At 38.2% G+C, this 17,522-nt stretch overlaps 1 protein-coding gene across 1 annotated transcript in view; it reads left to right on the top strand.

Annotated features, from left to right (window-relative positions):
- The window catches only part of TBC1D15 (TBC1 domain family member 15), a 39,182-nt gene extending 31,846 nt beyond the window's left edge, over nt 1-7,336 (top strand). The window contains exons 14-17 of the mRNA XM_027654825.1: nt 146-243; nt 4,435-4,551; nt 5,162-5,248; nt 5,926-7,336. Of these exons, the coding sequence (XP_027510626.1) occupies nt 146-243; nt 4,435-4,551; nt 5,162-5,248; nt 5,926-6,132 (509 nt within the window). The 3' untranslated portion in view covers nt 6,133-7,336. The remainder of the gene's footprint in view (nt 1-145; nt 244-4,434; nt 4,552-5,161; nt 5,249-5,925) is intronic.
- The last annotated feature ends 10,186 nt before the right edge of the window (nt 7,337-17,522 follow it).

Below are 17,522 nucleotides of genomic sequence, written 5' to 3'. Positions count from 1 at the left end.
TTTGGTTTTGAAAAGGGGCTACCATCTTTAAAATAAGTGGTATGAATGTATACCTGTAAAGTGGGAGGGGTTTTTGTTTATTTTTTTTTCACCTGTTGTCTTAACCAAATTTGGTGCTTATGAAATGTAACACTCTTATTCCTAGAATCTCAAGACTCAGGCTACCTTTATTTTTGCTTCCGGTGGCTTCTCATCAGATTCAAAAGGGAATTTAGCTTTCAAGATATTCTTCGACTCTGGGAGGTAAGGAGATGTTTCATCACACAAACTCCAGCAGTTTTTTGACTTTAGAACAAAAAGTGTGTATCACTGTGAAGTGTTTAATACTCTGTTAGATTTTAAAAAAAATTCAAATATTTAGTGCAATGATCTGAGGACAAATGAGCATATTTTATGACTTTTTAGCCAAAAGAACAACTTGGGAAGTTAATTAAAAAATACTTATTGGAGCTGGTGGGGATAAATTGGCTTTTTCAAAGAGGTTTGGACAGGATCCTTCACATCAGACTCTTGAGTGTAAGTAGTAAGTGGAGAGTACCAGTTCACTGTTAATGGAAAACAGTCCATGCTAGAAGAAAGAGCATTTGTGTATGTGTGTTTGATTAATTCCTTGGTATTGGTAGGACTTTATTAGATTAAGTGGAGTAAAGCACTGTCAGGGTAGTTTGTGTTAGCCAAAACCATAAGGAGGATGATGTCAGAAGGTCTAGGTAATCTTGATGATAAGGCCCTATGATGCCAAAAAACATGATGTAAAACATGAAAATGTTGAAGTTCCAGTAAATCCAGGTTACTGAGATCCTTTTTGATTTAGGCAATATTGGGATAGGATGGAATAATTAAGATGAACTAATATTTTTGTTGAACACTTTTTAATTCTTTGTTCCAAGAAAATTGAGAAGTCTTGTCAGCAGTACAGGTTTATTGTTTAAGATGCATTTAGCAAGGGCACTGCGTCCACTGAAAACTCAAACAAGAGAATAAATGTTCAGATGAGTGGAAGGAGTATTTTCCAGGACATAACATCACACGTGTTGGGGAACAGAAGGGTAATGAAAAGAACAGGGCTCAGATGCATAAAGTTTGTAATATAATGAAAAATAATGTTGTTTCTGGTGGGATGAGAAATAATGTTGATGCTTTTATTCACTTTTTCCACTAATGAAAAAGGAGTCACATAAAGAGGAGGACCAGTATTTAAAACTGTCTAAAGTAAATATTTTTTTAGGTTTTTATCATCAGTTGGGGGAATTTACTATCATAGAATATTGAGGTGGTATTTTAACCAGATGGTGGAAAAGTTTACGAATAACATTCATAAATAAGGAAACCAGTATGTACCAAAAGAATTCTCATATGCCAGGGTATAAAGGATAATGATTCGGTGGGGAAATTTACTCATCCTTTATCCCCAGTATTATGTTATCTTCTCAGTATTTTTTTAAACAGTAATTTTTCTTTTTAAGTTGATGACAACAGTATTTTTATTTACAGTTTATAGTCCCAGGCTGGTTTGGTTTTATCACCTCTGTTTTATTGTGTGTATATGTGTGCATAGAGAAAAGAAACACACTACATTTTTCTCTCAAGCGTTTTTTTTCCTCTCTTAGGAAGATGATGGAAACCTATTGATATGATAGTCGTGTAGGTTCCTTCCTGCACATCATGTTTACTACAAGTGTTAAATTTCTGTGCTAGGAGATATAGAATGGGAAGGGGAATATCTTCTTTTCCTTTTTAAAGCAAACTAATTAAGACATTATGTTGATATTTTTATGTAAAAGCTAGTGTCACCTTTATCACAGTTGAAGTCCAGCTTACAGTGGGTTGTTTTTTTCCTGTGCGTAGCCATGCAGCTTCACTGGTATCAGGGATATGTATAAGTGGGATATATGCAAGCTATAGGCACAGGAGGCATTTTCGCATTGTAATCAGTAGGTATCTCAGTATTTTTTTGGTATCTCACTCTGAGCAAAACTCATGTTCTCTTTTGTAACAGCACGTGTATTGAGGGAATCCATTTAAAGGCGATATTATCCTGTGGCGTACTCATTTGTGAAGGGTAGAAATGGGAAGGAGAGGTACCATCTGAGGTTCCAGAACTTCTGGGGCTTTTTCTGTCTAATCTGGTAATTTCAGGGTGTTCTTGTGGACCTCCGTTTCTGTCCTCTGACTCGTATGTCCACATTGGACAGTTTTTCCCTGTTCCCACTGGCTTCATGACTTCCAGTGTTTTATCTCAAAAACGAATGAAAATGATTCTTCACTAGACTGGTTATTAGACATTCACCCTGGAGATGGGAGATACCAGTCCTCATCAGCTGGAGTAGAGGCTAAATCCAAGCTCTCCCGCTTGATGAGCAAGAGCCATAGTCAGATTGTGGTAGGAAATGTGGGTGGTTGTAGCAGCGCTCTGTGACAGAGTTGCACGCGATAGAGAGGTGGCATTCTACCTTGTGTGGATAAGCTGCGACGTGTTATGTGATTGCAGTTATTTGCAATGTTACGTGCAATGCCTTCTTACAGAAATATGAAGGTGGGTTCAACTGCTGTGTCCATGGGTGGGTTTACATTTTAGCATTGTCTCTCAAACTCAGCCCAGACAGACAGCATACTGACCTGCTGCTTAGATGTCCCAAGATTGAGAGCAGTTCAGTCCCTTCTTGACACTGGAGAGGCAGGCAATATCACCTGGTAATTCCAGCCAGCTCTTAAATCTTTAGATTGCACAGGGGGTTGCTTCATTCTCAAGATGGTGCAGGAAGGCTGGGTGGAAAAAGAAGAATCCCAAAAGAAAAATTCTGTAACAGAATGACTCAGCTAGCTCACACCTACCTCCAGTGTTATTCTAGTACTGTTCATAGTATAAAGCCAGAATGACCTGGTGGTGAGTTACTTTACATACATGCTAGTATTGATTACAAATATTCATGGATGCTGAGGTAGCTCTAGAACAAATGCATCCTTACTTGTACAGCTTTATCAGAAAGAAATAATAAGAAAAGAGTTATCACTCTTAAGTGGTATGTTTTGATATTATTTTATATTTATAATTTAAATGCTGCTTTTCTTCCATTCTTTCAGCACACTGTAATGCTGCTGTTATGTATTTATATGCTTAAGTGCATGCTCTGCACCAGACTTCAAAAGCTTTATCAAAAATGGTAGAAAAAAGTATGGATTTTTTTTTTTGGCAGCAATTTCATGTTGAACCAAATCAATGTACACCTGTCAATATTTCCTTATGAAGTAGAAGTTAAAAAACCCCAACACAATAGTGTGTAGACAGGCTGAAGTTGGTAGACTATAGGCATTTTTGTTCAATTGTTATTGTTAATCAGCCTATTTGCATTCCAGTCTTTTTGCTGGAGTGAGAATGCTTTAAGAGAATATTGGATGTCTGAAAAAGATGGAAAATTTAATTCTGGACCAAGGGAACTGAATCTTAATTGAAACATTCAGGATTAATTGCACCTTATTTTGGGTGAACCTGGTTTGGATGTCTTTCATATTGATGCAGTTCTGTTTACAGGCTACATAGTTCAAGTAGAAGTAAGCTCTTGCTCAGCTTTAAGGCTGTACTCCATCAATAATGATGAAAAAAGAGTTTTACTAATTAAGTAAAACTGAATCCTCATGAGTCTACTTTCTTATCTGCCTTTTTTGAGACTAAATCCATTGTCTTAAATCCTGCATCTGTTTGTCAGAGTGATTTGTGCAAACAGATTTTTGCTTCTTTCTGGTTTTGTTGTCAAAACTGTTTTCCAGCTTTCTGCCCACCACACACATTCTCTTCAAATACTTTTTAAAAAAAATTTTCCTGAATTTGCTAAAATAGGGTATTAGTACTGAGGTTGCACATTTTAGTCCCAGTGAACTTGAGAATGGTTATTTGTGTCCTTCACGGGACCAAAAGCTAGTGTGTCTGCAGTCAGCAAGTAACACCCACCCACCCCTAAATACCTGCATGTACATATCTTTAGGTTCTTCTAGTGGGGGGATTGGGAACAACTTTATCACCTTATCTATAACACATAGGAACTTTTTTAAGGCATTGCTGAGCATGACACACTTCTACTAATTCACACTTGCAGACACTAATAATTTTTTAGTTTTAATTACTTCTGTTTCACATGAGCTGAGGCAGAACACACATTCACAAGACCACAAGCTCAAGCAGCTTAATAGCATTATAGTGGACAATGTGGTAGACACAGAAGTCTTAAAGAACCAGATAAGCATTTGATGACTCAGACTTGCAGTTATCGCTAATGGGCCAAAACAAAAATTCCAAATAATTGTACAAATGCTTAATTGCTTTCAAAAACAGTTTATTGTTAGTTAAGCAACTCGACTTGAGGACTTATTTATTTTCTAAGAACTGCTTTTCTCAGAAGTATAAGCATTTCAGATGTGTTTTGTTTGTTTCAACAGGTCATGTGGACAGACTTGCCTTGTCAAAATTTTCATCTTCTCCTTTGTTGTGCTATCTTAGAGTCTGAAAAACAGCAAATAATGGACAAGCATTATGACTTTAATGACATATTAAAGGTACTGAATTCTTATGCATTATTGTGCTGGTTTTGGCTGGGGTAGCGTTAATTGTCTTACTAGTGGCTAGTCTGGGGCTGTGTTTCAAATATTAAGTTAAATATTAATTAACATTTTGCAGTTAATGCAGTATGATTGTGGTTTATGTCGGGGGAGGAAAAGATGCATACTATTTTCCGAGGGGTTGAATGTCAACTGATTGTCTATCCTCCATGCTTTCAAAATGATTTATTGGATGTCTGTTTAGTGATGAGATCATTAAATGGTTCTTCCCCTCAGACTACTGCTTAGTATGTTTAATCTTAACTTCTACTTTTTCTTCTGTCATCTAATTTGTCCCTGAAAATGTGAACTGGGGGAAGTATGTAGGAGGCCTAGATAGTTTGTCACATTTAGAAGTACCATGGATTCCTCTTGCAGATCTTGGATACTGGTGAAAGCCAGCTGTTGCAGACTATATCTTTGAGTAGCCATTTCTTAAAGCAAATAGACTATGTCTATCATTTCATAGCTTAAGGGCAGGCTTATGAGGTGATACTTATATGCAGTGTATTTTGCAGTAAAGCATACTTACCATTTATCTCACTATCCTTTGTGAATGAATTTTTAGCATATCAATGAACTGTCAATGAAAATTGATGTGGAATATATACTCTGCAAAGCAGAAGCAATTTCCATGCAGATGATGAATTGCAAGGTAAAGATATTTTGAATATATCTACTGTGACTATTTATAGACAGTAAAAGTATGTAGTTAGCTGTAAGTGTTCATGTATGACTTGTGAAATAACTAAATGCCTAAATAAAGGATGTTCTGTAGCTATGCAGCACCTGTATTCTGAAAGTCTGTAAGCAAGAGTGATTGATTTTTATAGACTAATACTGTTCACTGGTGGAAAGCTGGATTGTGCATTTTGGTTGTGATTTCTCAACTCTCACTAGATAACCTCATTGCAAGAAATTTGATGTTCAGTGTACTCGAGAAAACGAGTTCGAAGGTGCATTGGTGACTCATTAGGCGTACCAGACTTATTAGGCAGAAACTAATGGGTAACCTGATAAAACTAATTTCAATAACATGAAGTGTAATTATAATAGTTGATTAGACTTTTATTTTTGTAATGAAGATAATACTGTTAAGTGGGAATTGATTCTTGAGCCTGTTCCCTTTGCTGTCTTTTTGAAAAGCAGCTACAGAAGATGGTAACTGTAATGCAAGTAATACTGAGAGAGTAGCTTTCAGTACAGCTAAATTGAGATGAATGATTAGTTACTGGGGGTGCAGGACAGACAGAGGGGGACCTTGTCGTTATTAACTTTTTTTCATTTTATTACAGTGATTTTTAATATTTTCTCCTGCCTCCTCCTTTCCAGGAATTGCCTCAAGCAGTCAGTGAGATTCTGGGGATAGAAAGCAGTTCTGTAACACCGGATTCAGATACTGGAGAGGACGAAAGTGGAGCTGAGTTGAGTTGTCCAACGTCGTTATATCAGAATATCTCAACACCTGTAATTGCTGCCAATGGAACACAAGACAGCACTCAGCAGATGTCTGAGACGCAGAGCCTGACACCTGCGTAACTTCAGTTGGTTACATTGAAGAAAGACTTTTACTGAGCACATTTTTTCAAGCACTTGAGAGATGGATATTTAAATTTGGTGTTGATTAAGCTTTAAGGTTGTAAAGAAAATCTGTACTGTAATGCTCTTGCATTAAAGCTTTACAACATGACTCAACTTAACTATTTTTGTAGTTTCTTCTACCAAGATAGCCTTTTGTTTTCAATAACATTCCTTAATATTTTTGTAGCCAAGTGCATTTTGTTTTTGCTGGAAAACTGGAAATGGATGGTGATTAAGAATGGATTTGAAAATTCTGCATTTGCTGAGCTTTCACACATATTGATCTAAAGGCAGTGTGAGCTCTTTGATTTGAGCAGATTCACAATATGCCATCTGAAGCTGCTGTACAAAATTTTCAAGCTGAAGAGATGCTGATGTGCTAAAGGAAGATTGTTTTGTAAATGGATTTTCCCTATCTCAAATGTTTACAAAAATACTTCTAAGTATTTGTTGCTGGTTGAATGTAGATTTGAAATGGACATTCATACTTACACAGTTTAATGTCCAAATACCGAATTTTGTGTAATTGGGAGCGATGAACAGTATATTTTTACATTAACATATCTTCACTTTATATATACCTATATATATTTACACACATACACACACTATATACACAAATGTTTGTGAATAATAAAAAGGATAGTCATATTTTCAATATCTGAATAAACTTGACTGTTCATTCATATGAATCAGTTTGACCAAATTAATGCACAGCTCCAACCTGGGCTCTTTTTCAAAATTTTTCTAACTGCAGGTAACTTTCACGTGAATACATTTAGTTCTACACTTGAGGTAATTTTGCAATTGATTTCTTGCAAACTTTACAAATGTTCATATTTGCTAATATATTAACTGATTAATTAAATACTTACACTGTTTTGTATGGCAACATAATTTGGAGAATTAATAAGCAGGTTATAAAAAAAACAACCAACAAACCACAAACCAAAATAATAATCACAGTTAACATTAATGCTTTTTTTTTTGTATCTGCAAAAGGCATTGAGCTTATTCCATGCCATGCTGATGTCCTTTGATGTTATGTGAAATTTAACATAATTGATTAAGTGTATTCATTATTTGGTAACTATTGTACATATATAAAATAAAAGTCAAAGCTGATTTAGTGTTTTTAATTAAATCATATTTAGAGAAAAAAATCTAGTTGTCTGGTTGTTGATATAAGAACATGAGATAGAGGGGAGAGCTAATGGTTAGTCCATGGATATTATATATTTTGTTAGTAATGAAGGGCAGTGGGAGTATGTTATGGAGTGGAACACACCTTTCCTCTCTAGGCGGTTGATGTGTGGGACATGGCGGAGCTTTCTTTTCTTCTGAAGCAGTTTACTTTTACAAATGTTATTTGTGCCATCTTAAGCAAATATAAGTAATACAAAAAGGCTTTAATAGATAAATCAACTTGTTACAATAATTTGGGAGCTGATTAAACTCTTACCAGTTGTGAACAAACTGGACAGCTGAATCGGTACAGATTTTGGTTTTAATATTGTCAATGTGCTATCTCTCATCAGTTAATAAGAACTTGAATCTTATGCAGTGAAAGTCAGGGATTCACAGCTCAGCATTATCTGTAGCCTTTCATTTCCTGTTCAGGAAATTACTGTGAAGCATCATGCCTTTGTTCACTGGTAAGCATTGTACTTCTTGGCAGTTAAATTTAATATGGCATACAATACAGAAAGGCATTAGAACTTGGATATTCAACACTTTGGTTCAAAGACAGCAAGCAAGTTAGTTTCAGTATTTTTTGGAGCACCTAGTTTGCTTTGAAGTGTACTTGCAAAACGTTTTTATCAAAAATTATGTTAAACAAAACTATGGAAGGAGGAGGGAAATATCTACAACAGAAATGCAGTGGGCAAGCCTGTCAGCTAATTATGCATGGTTCTTTCTTATTCAGGATATGCAGCTATAAAAAACTATATGCAAGACACTAAGATCTTGAAGAAAACCATAACTGACTGAACATGAATATTCAAATGTTTAGGAAAAGCTTATTTAAGTGGAACTCTGTCATTTGTTAGAATTACAGCTATGGCTGCTAAGAAAGACTACCAGCCCTTAAAGTAAAGGTTACCTTTCTTTTTGGGGTATAATTGTTGATCTTTTCCCTTTGTATTAAGCACTCTGATGTCAAGATGAGAAAGTTGCTCCTGAATTAAGAGTGAGCAGCAGCTGCTGTGAAAGGCTTGGGTAGGTAGGCTTGTTCTGCTTCCCAACAATAAGATTCAATGCCCCTTGCAGCATTCCTTATCTGTAGTTTTCTTCCTGCTGACAAGCAGCCTTGCCAAGAGTTGCAAAAGGAACCTCATTGTCCACCAAATTATTCCTGATTGTTAGGGATGGTTTTAGTCTAAATGGAGACTACAAATGCTGTGAGAGGCCTTAATGAGGATCATGATGGCTGAAATGTCATGGGTTCAGGAAGGTTCAGGATGTGCAAATTTCTTTTGTATGTGAATGATCTAGATTACAATTGATACATATGAACCAGTTCTGAACACAGTTTTTGTTACAGTTGTCAGGCTATAAAAGAGGGAATACTTGTATAGTTCCTGCAAACCTGTTTTACTTTTTAATGCTTGACTTCAAGATAATTATCTTTTGGGGGCAAGTATTTAAAATTTAATACTTTTCAGGCATAGCAGTTTTCCAGTGTTATCTGTTCCAAGGGGAAAATAACATTGATGTAAGTTCTTTTTAAGACAGACCTTTTTCTTTTGTCTGTTTGGACAATTTTATTTGTTTTGAAAATACACTCTTGATGTTTTCTTCTGTTTGTGGGCAAGATGATAGCTTACAAAAAGGTGAATAGCTGGAGGTTTTTGCAAGTTTAGACTAATATTAATGTTTATGGAATGGTTTTGATACTGGGAGGTTGAAAACTATGAAAAGATGATTCTAAGTTGCCCACAGTAATCACTTAGGACTTCAGTTATGTTGAGTAAATGCCAGTCCTGTTCACCTGCAGTGACTGTGTGTGCACAGAGTGAATGTCAGAGCCAGGGGCCTTCAAACCTGTGTTGAGTGTGGAGGTTTCGTGTTGGTTGTTGTGGGTAATCTTCCTAAGGAATTTAAGACTATATATGTTTTATATATATATATACACGTCACAATGGGTCCTGATTGCTTTCAGAATCAGATGTAGAGATACTGTGATGTTTATTGTATTAGCAATGTGTTTGTTTTGATCTGTAGATTAATTACAATTAAGGTGTTGATGTTCAACAAAGCCCAATTTTGTTGCTAACAAGATTTTTCCTAAAATCTTTGCATTATTCTAGTGGACAATTTTAAGATGCTGATGGTGCCTCATAAATAATTCTCTCCAGTTTTTCCTCACATATTAATAGAAAAAATTCTTTGGCCCCCTTTAGCTAAAACAACGAGGAACCAGATTCCTCATTACTTTCAAGTATATTCTTAAGCACCAAATTAAAACTATGTTGATGAAACTTTTCAGAAACCCATAAAAAGTATTCTTCTAGCTTCCAGTTTTTGAAGTAATGTTTTAGTTCAAAATAGGTGAGGCACTTTTTCCTCGCTTTTCTAGATAATTTTCTGTTCCAAGACACTTGCCTAACTTGAAAAAAAGATTTTATGGGGAATGATTTATCATTCACAATTTGGATTGTGAACTAGTTTTGGTATTGCTAGCATGATTTGTGCATCCTGCTGTGGTGCAGATGAAGCCTTACCAAGTATGGGATTGAATTTCTGTACGTAGAAGCTATGTTTTCCTCAAACTTCCCTTCTGGACAACAGAAATGACAGTGCTGAAGAGGTTAGTGATACTTTAAAAATGCATCTGCATTACAGGATTCGAAAAAAGTAATTAAGTGGGCTATATTAAAACTGAATTTTGGTCTGTGGGCTGCAGAAGAGTAGTTAGTAACAATAATTCTATGTGTGCCTGTCAAAATACCTTAAAATATATTTTTCAAATCTATTGCCTGTTTTCTGAACATTTGGTCAGTGGCTGATGCTATCTCTGTATGACAGAAGTATGGCAGAGAGATCAGTGCTTGTTCTTAAAAGAAAAATTCCATGAGCTGCCCTATGGTGGCTGGGATTAATGCAGAAAATTCTAATCTTTGGTTCTCTCTGTGCAATTACGTAACTATGTCTGGCTCAATAGTTGATGTAATATGAGCATTGATAAGGTGACAAGACACAGATACATAACTGAGCACTTAACAGACAGATTTCATATATATGTGATACTGTTTTTGATTTAAAGATGCTTTCAAGTGTTTTTTTATGGTTTTAAAAGATGAGTTGTGCTTCATGTTTAGTGGGACTTGAAAATGTGCTATTCAATTAAATGATATTATTGCAGTGCAGGCCTTGTATAAATTAAGCTTGAATTTATTTCTTGTTCAAGTGAGGATTTTATTCTTAAACATTTTTTAGAGAATGTGTGCTATTTTTTCATGTTAAATGAGAATATCTTTGGCACATATTGAATTTTCTGATGAATGGCAAACAAAAAATATATTGTAGGATGTCACTTTTTTGCCTCATCCAAAATGAATTTCACAGTTGAATCAAATATATATTTCAAACTGTCTATGTAATTCAAATAAATGAAGTCTTCTAGATGGGTTTTGTTTTGAAAGAATTCAATTATAGTATATATTTTTGATTATACAGGCTCATGTGTACCCTACCTTAACATTAGTTCTTAGACTGTTTCTACAGATGTATCTTGTTATTAACCAACTAACTGCAGAGCCCCATTGTTCAGAGTTTAAACTGCTGCCCAGGCTCTGGCAGTCCAGCAAAAGGCAGTTTCCTCTTGGTATGCTGTAGTTGACACTGGCCAGCAGCCAAGCACCCACCCAGCCCCTCGCCCATTCCCCTCTCCCATGGGATGGGGAGAAAATAGCAGGAAGGCAGGAAGGTTCATGGATTGAGGCAATGACAGTTTAACAGGGAAAGCAAATGCTGGTCCCAGAAGCAAAGCACAAAGGATTTCATCCACTACTGCCCATTGGCAGGCAGGTGTCCAGGCACTTCCTGGAAAGCAAGACCTCACCACAGGTTCCTTGGAAAGATAAACACTATGACCATGAATGTCCCTGCTTCTTCCTCCTCCCTTCTGTGAGCGTTTATGGCTGAGGACAATGGCACATGGTATGGTATGGGCAATGAAAAAATGAGGCTGCATACACACCATTCAGTTTTCGGGATTCTCCGCAGATCTCTCTCTGCATTTCCCTTTTATTAGAGTTCTCTGGTAAACAGCACCTGGTAGTGTCATTCAGTTAACTAGAATTCCCAGGATCTTGCTAAACTGGTGTTTTGATTCCACACATTCACACTCGTATCATGTCGTGACTGTTTTCAGCCACGGGAAAAAACCATGCACGCTGTTATGCAGACCATTACGTGGTTTTCCACTTTGAGAACATGGCACTCTCTTTGTCAAAACACCTGTCAAGGTTGAAAGACTCCTTTAACTGAATGCAGGTGCAGCTTGACTCAGCTTGTTCCCACAAGTATGGAGTATCCCTTTGGTCAGTTTAGGTCAGCTGTCCTGGCTGTGTTTGCTCTCAGCTTCATGCCCAACCCCAGGGGAAGCAGCAAGAGAAGCCTCAATGCTGTGCAGACACTTCAGCAACAGCCAAAACCCTGGTGTGGTATCAACACTGATCTAGGCACAAACTCCAAAGCACATCACCATATGTCCTACTATGCAGAAAGTGAACTTCATCCCAGACTGACCCAGTTTGGTGTGATGACAGCCATTCTTGATGATGTCTGAGATCATAGTAGGAAAAAAATCCTTCCTGTATTGAAGATGACACATTTTATGTGCCCATCTAGACCTGGTGCAAAAAATAGTTGCATTACATGTAAGCGACTGGTATTCAGATATTCTGCTTTGCTTGCTGTAACTCAATGAGACGCAACACCAGAAACTTTTCTAAAACACTCTTGGGTGTATAAGTTGGTCCAGATGACTTTTAAGTTACATGAGTGCATGCTGCCTTTGGGCATTGGTCTTGGAGAGCTTCAACACACTCTTCTGGTTTTACTGTTAGAGTAACTCATGCAAGACACCAAGAAAACCCTTAAGGCACAAGTATTTGGGTTCAAGGACTTGATAATTCCCCAAGCTACAAAGCAGTACAACTACTGTGACCAAAAGTGGCAGTTCTGGTTCTATGGACTCTGCCCTGGGCTGCTACACCTTTTATGCTGTTATGGTTAATTTGTGCAGCGTATGGTGAACAACAGAAAGGAGCTGCAAAATTGTACAATCTATTTGTTTCATCTGTACCTGGTTTCCTTCTATCTCTTGTGAGAATGTTATGACAGACCATGCCAAATGCTTCCCTACCATCAAGATGAATGATGTGTATTGTTTTGCCTTGGTCCACAGGACTGTCATAGGAGGAAATGAGATTTGCTTGACTCAATTTGTTCCCAGCAAATCTGTCTTGACTGTTTAATCATCTGTTATCTTCTGGATCTTTACAAATAATTTTGGTACGTCTGTTTTCTCAAACAAATGAAATTAGACTGGTCCATAATTCTTCATCCCTTCTTTCTCCCTATTATCTTCTTGAAAAGTGACATTATTTTAGCCTTTCCCCAGTCTTTTGTCACTTGTCCATCCCCTGAGTTCTTAAAATAGTTATTGATGGCAGAGGTTGAGTGAGCCTACTCTGGAAGTGTGGTTACTGTGCTGTCATTTACTATGGTCAGACTTATCCCAAGTATTCTCCAACATTGCTTCACCTTGTTAAAAGAGCTTACCTCTCTGCCATTGCTATTAATTAGGATAGCTGGTCACAGATGATTCTTTAGCAAAGAATGATGTAAAAAGGGTGCATTAAATACTTAATTAATTTCAAGTTTATTTTCTGTTTTATCCTTTACTTATATTCAGTAGTTGTCTGATAGTTCAATTCTTCTGACTGCTGCTGTATTTATATTTTTAAAATAGATGGTTTTGATGTCCTGTACTAATTACTTTGAATTTTGTTCTACAGCCTTTGTATATGTGTTGCCCTGCCTGCATTTACTAGCTTGGTCCTGTAAGTACCTCTTTTGAACTGAAGGTAATGACAAACTAATGACTTTCGATACTACTAGTAAAAGTGTATTGGAAGACCACAACTCCTCTATAATGAAATAGTTTCCTGATGAAACTACTTTTTTTCCTGAAGCAAGGAAAGAACTGTCTTTCTGCTCTAGGTTTCATTTCCTTGGGACTTGTAATAACTGAATTTACTGAAGTTCTTTTTTTCTGAAATTGTCAGTTTTTGCTTCCTTCTCAGAACCTTTCTTTATCCAAAGATTGTGAATCCACTTTATGTTCTTCATATCATCTGTATTTCCAGGTCTTCCTAGACAGTCTATCATTTGGTAGATATCCTTTCCCAATAGTTGTTAATTGTGCTACTAGAGATTGGGATGGTTTTGCCGGCTGCTTGAAAATCTGTGCTTCCCATATCTTCATGACTTAAAAATTAAGTGTACATTCTTATCACAGATTTTTCAAGGCATCACTCAGAGAAATGGACTTTGAAGTTGATGTGGGTATGTTTGATAAACAGGAACAGATTGTATAACTTTCTTTCCTTATTGAAAAAGCTCCTTTGGATAGTCTATTTGTCAATTGTTTCACAAAGTTGTCATTTTGCCAACTAAGTTATGGTTTGATTAGGTATTGAAACTTCTATTTTCTGCTTGTGTTAGCATCTCTTACATTAATAATAAGCCCATCTGTTCTCCACCTTGTCTTTTTGACCTTACATTGAATAATGTTGTTGTTTTCACTTAAGATCCTTGTGGAGTCCATCTTTCTTTATGTTTTGTTTGTTTGTTTGTTTGTTTGTTTTAAATATCTTTTCATAGCTTTGTTTCTTTCTCTGTCCTGCCACATGATAACTTTAGAGTTCTCCTTCCTGCTGTAGTGCTTCTGGACAAAGACTTGGTGGTGATTTGGGAGAGCCAGAGGCAAATTCAGATAGTTTCCTGGTCAATACTAGCTGCTCTGCACTGCAAATTTAATCCTTCTGTTAAACTACAGTAAATGCTACAAATGGTTTTAAGGAAAACTATGCTGAAATGGGCCACCAGTATCTCCACAAGGGGAAATGACTCAAACATTGAAAACGTCTCATAGGTTTGCTTTAGATTTAAATTTTCACTTGAGAATTCAGCAATTTTTTAAGCTTAAAAAGTGCATAGCTAAGGATTTCAGGCAACAGTGACTCTACTGTTTGTGAGAAGATAGGAAAATATGTGTGTAAAGAGGACCTTGCAGTTTTTGAATTCTTATTATAGGTGAATAAGGTGCCTTTTAGTAATAAAAGTAAGCTTATCTCTTTCTTTTTACCAACATTAGCTCTGTTTCCCAAGGTGACAAAACATTGCTGTGTGCCACCCTGACATGTTCTAGAACACATATTTTTGAATTGCTTCAATACACTTCTAATTTTTTGCGTTTTGTTTTGTGATTTTAAGTGTTCATTTGTTTTACATATACAGCACTGTTAACTATAGAAAAAGGAGTTGAGCTCCAAACAAAATCTGTAGTTTAACAGTATTCCCAGAGCCATATACCAGCTCTATTGTACAGCAGCTAGAACAAAGAAGAAATAAACTCTCAGTCCATAAATGTTCTTTGATGTGACACTGATATGGAAAAGTCCACCTATAAAATACTTGCAATACTTCTCCAAGGAGAAGCAATCTCCCTGTGGGATACATAGGCAGACAGCATGGTTAAAATAGTTGAAGCACTTGAGTCTTCCCTGCCTGTTACATAGCACCTGCTGACACAATGTACCTTTGTTTGTTTTGCATTCATGAGTCATCCTGAAGGGGTTGAGAGAGACAGAAAACCTTCGTTGTGCTCCGGTTACTGCACAGAGCTGTGATAGTAGCAAGGCTACCGAGTAGTAGGGTCGTTGAGTTGTGTGATGTTCCAGCTGCAGAGCCAGCATCTAGGAGTAGATAAAATCATGCTCTGTCATGCCAGTAGGTGAAAAGTTAGCTCAGTAGTGTTCAGTTTTGTCACTGGAGCATTTGAAGAGTGCTAAGCAATCTTACTCTCATAAATTGTTCAACTGCTGGAATGGTGTCTATGTATCTCATGCATAGCAGGTACGAATATCAAAATCCAGACACTCCAACTTGCTTTCCTATTATCAAAAGTAATGAAAAAACAGGACAGGGAACGTATCTCGATAACTTAGGATACGACACAGAACTAATAATACATGAAGACATGCTTTTCTCTGACTGGGAAAATGAAGTAAAACTTTGTGGGCTAGCATAACAAAAATTATTGATTTGCACTAAAGGCAAATCATTTGGTTAGAGGAACCAAATATTATTACAAACTTAGTATCAACCAGACGAAAGGATCCTTATTGCATGCTACACTTGGGAAGCTCTGGAAAGGTGAGTCTAAAAGGGTTTACTTCAGGTCTCCCAGGAGTTCTGAGGCATCTGTGAACCTGGCCTGGTCCTGAACATCAAGCATGACCATCTGTTTTTAGAAGGGGGGCGTCTGACTGACAGCAGTCAGTTTAGTCTGGAAACTTTTGCTGGTTTTTCTTTGTTATGATAAAATATAAGATTCAATGCTACTCCATGGGAGAAACAGTCTCAAATCTTCTGTTGTGCCTCTGTCTTGGCTTGCAGAAGAACAACACAGATTCCCTGCTGATGCTGATATGTAAATTCTAGTTCTAAGGTGCTGTCTTGCAAAAGTAAGGGCTTTGAGGTTGTGAAGGAAGGCTTGTGAAGGAAGATGTGACATGAAGCTTCGTACTGTCAGTGACACTTCCTGCTACTTGCCTTGTGCAGCTCTCTGCTCAGTGTCCCACCTTCGGTGGATCTGATTTCAACTTTTCCTGCCTAATCTGTGTGATCTGTATGCAATACCAATTCAGGGCCATGTGAAGCCAGCTGTTGCATTCAGCTGAGCTGCCCCTCTTTGGGCAGGCTGCAGGGTGAGTCATGGATGGTGCTTTTCAAGTGGAAGTGGTGACAGTGTCCCCCACCTGGAGCATTGGAACAAAGAAAACTGTATGTATTTGAAGGAAACTGGCATAGTGCTCCCAATCCAGATGTGCTGTTCAGTGCTACATGCTGTAAGGTTTATTTAAAGGATGTAGTGGAGAAGTTTTGGAAAATGGCAGAAGTGAGAAGGAAGTGGGAGAGCAAGTGACAGTGGCAGGTCACAAAATGAGCATTGCCCTCAGAATGTAAGAGAGGTTAAAAATCCTAAATTTCACAAGTAGTTTTGAGAGACTGAGTACCTTTAACACTGCAGTCAAGTTCTTATTTCAATGGTTGCCTTCTGTTCACTTAAAATTTCTGAGCCAGTACTAATCTAAAATTAAGGAGTAAACAAATTCTTAACCTCAATAAATACATCTTTACCCCAAGACACGAGTATTTTAGAGACAAGTAAAGTTGTCATACATATAAAAGACCTTCAGGAGTGCTATGGGATTGTTTTACCTTCACAAGTAATTAATTGTTTTACTGATATTGTGGTTAGAAGAGAGTCTCATGATGAGCATCTGGCCCTTGCACAGCTCAGGCATAAACCACAGCCATTGCTGCCTCGGTTAAACAGCTTTCTCCAGTGAAGTGCTTCTTGCAGTCAGACTTAACCTACCGTTGATATATAAGGCACGTTAAGTCCTCCTTACAAGAGATTCTTACAAGATCTTTAGATCCTTACAAGATCTAATTTCTATCCCTTAATATATCTTTCAAAGCATTACTCTATAAAATGGAGAGAGATGAATTTCTGCATCGAAGAATTTCTCACATCACTATCTCTGCACAACTTCCCTGTGCAGAAGCTCAGCTCCCGCAGTGCTCTGCCCTGCTGGGCCCTGTCCCAGCGCCCCCATGCTGTGAGCCCTGCGTGGCCCTGCCCCGCTGCCCACCCTGCCCGCGCCGGGGCACAGGGCGGGCCGGCGCCGCTGCAGCCGCGCCGGGCATCGGTGTGAGGGGAAAGGAAGGCACCGCCCAGGGCAGACCCGGGGGCGGGCGGGGGCAGCCGCTCCGCAGCGGGACCTCCGCGGCTGCTGTGGGCACAGCTTCCCCCGGGTGCTCCCGCCGGCGTGGGGCGGCGGCGCCGGGCAGCGCCCGGGGCGGCTTCGCTTCCCGCGCTGTGCTGTGCCGTGCTGTCCCGTCCCGGCGGCGGAGGTTAGCGGGGACCGTGGGCGTCCGCCTGCCAGCGGCTCTCGTCACCCGGAGACGGGTGTCCCCTAATCGTGTTTCCATCAGCCGCGGCGGGGGCGTATAAAAGGAGCGGCCGCGGGCGAGGCGGGCAGAGC

Source organism: Corapipo altera, unplaced genomic scaffold (assembly GCF_003945725.1).
Source record: "Corapipo altera isolate COAL_440 unplaced genomic scaffold, ASM394572v1 1, whole genome shotgun sequence".
NCBI lineage: Eukaryota > Metazoa > Chordata > Aves > Passeriformes > Pipridae > Corapipo > Corapipo altera.
Note: the sequence above shows the minus strand (reverse complement) of the source record. Positions and strands in the feature narration are given on the sequence as shown.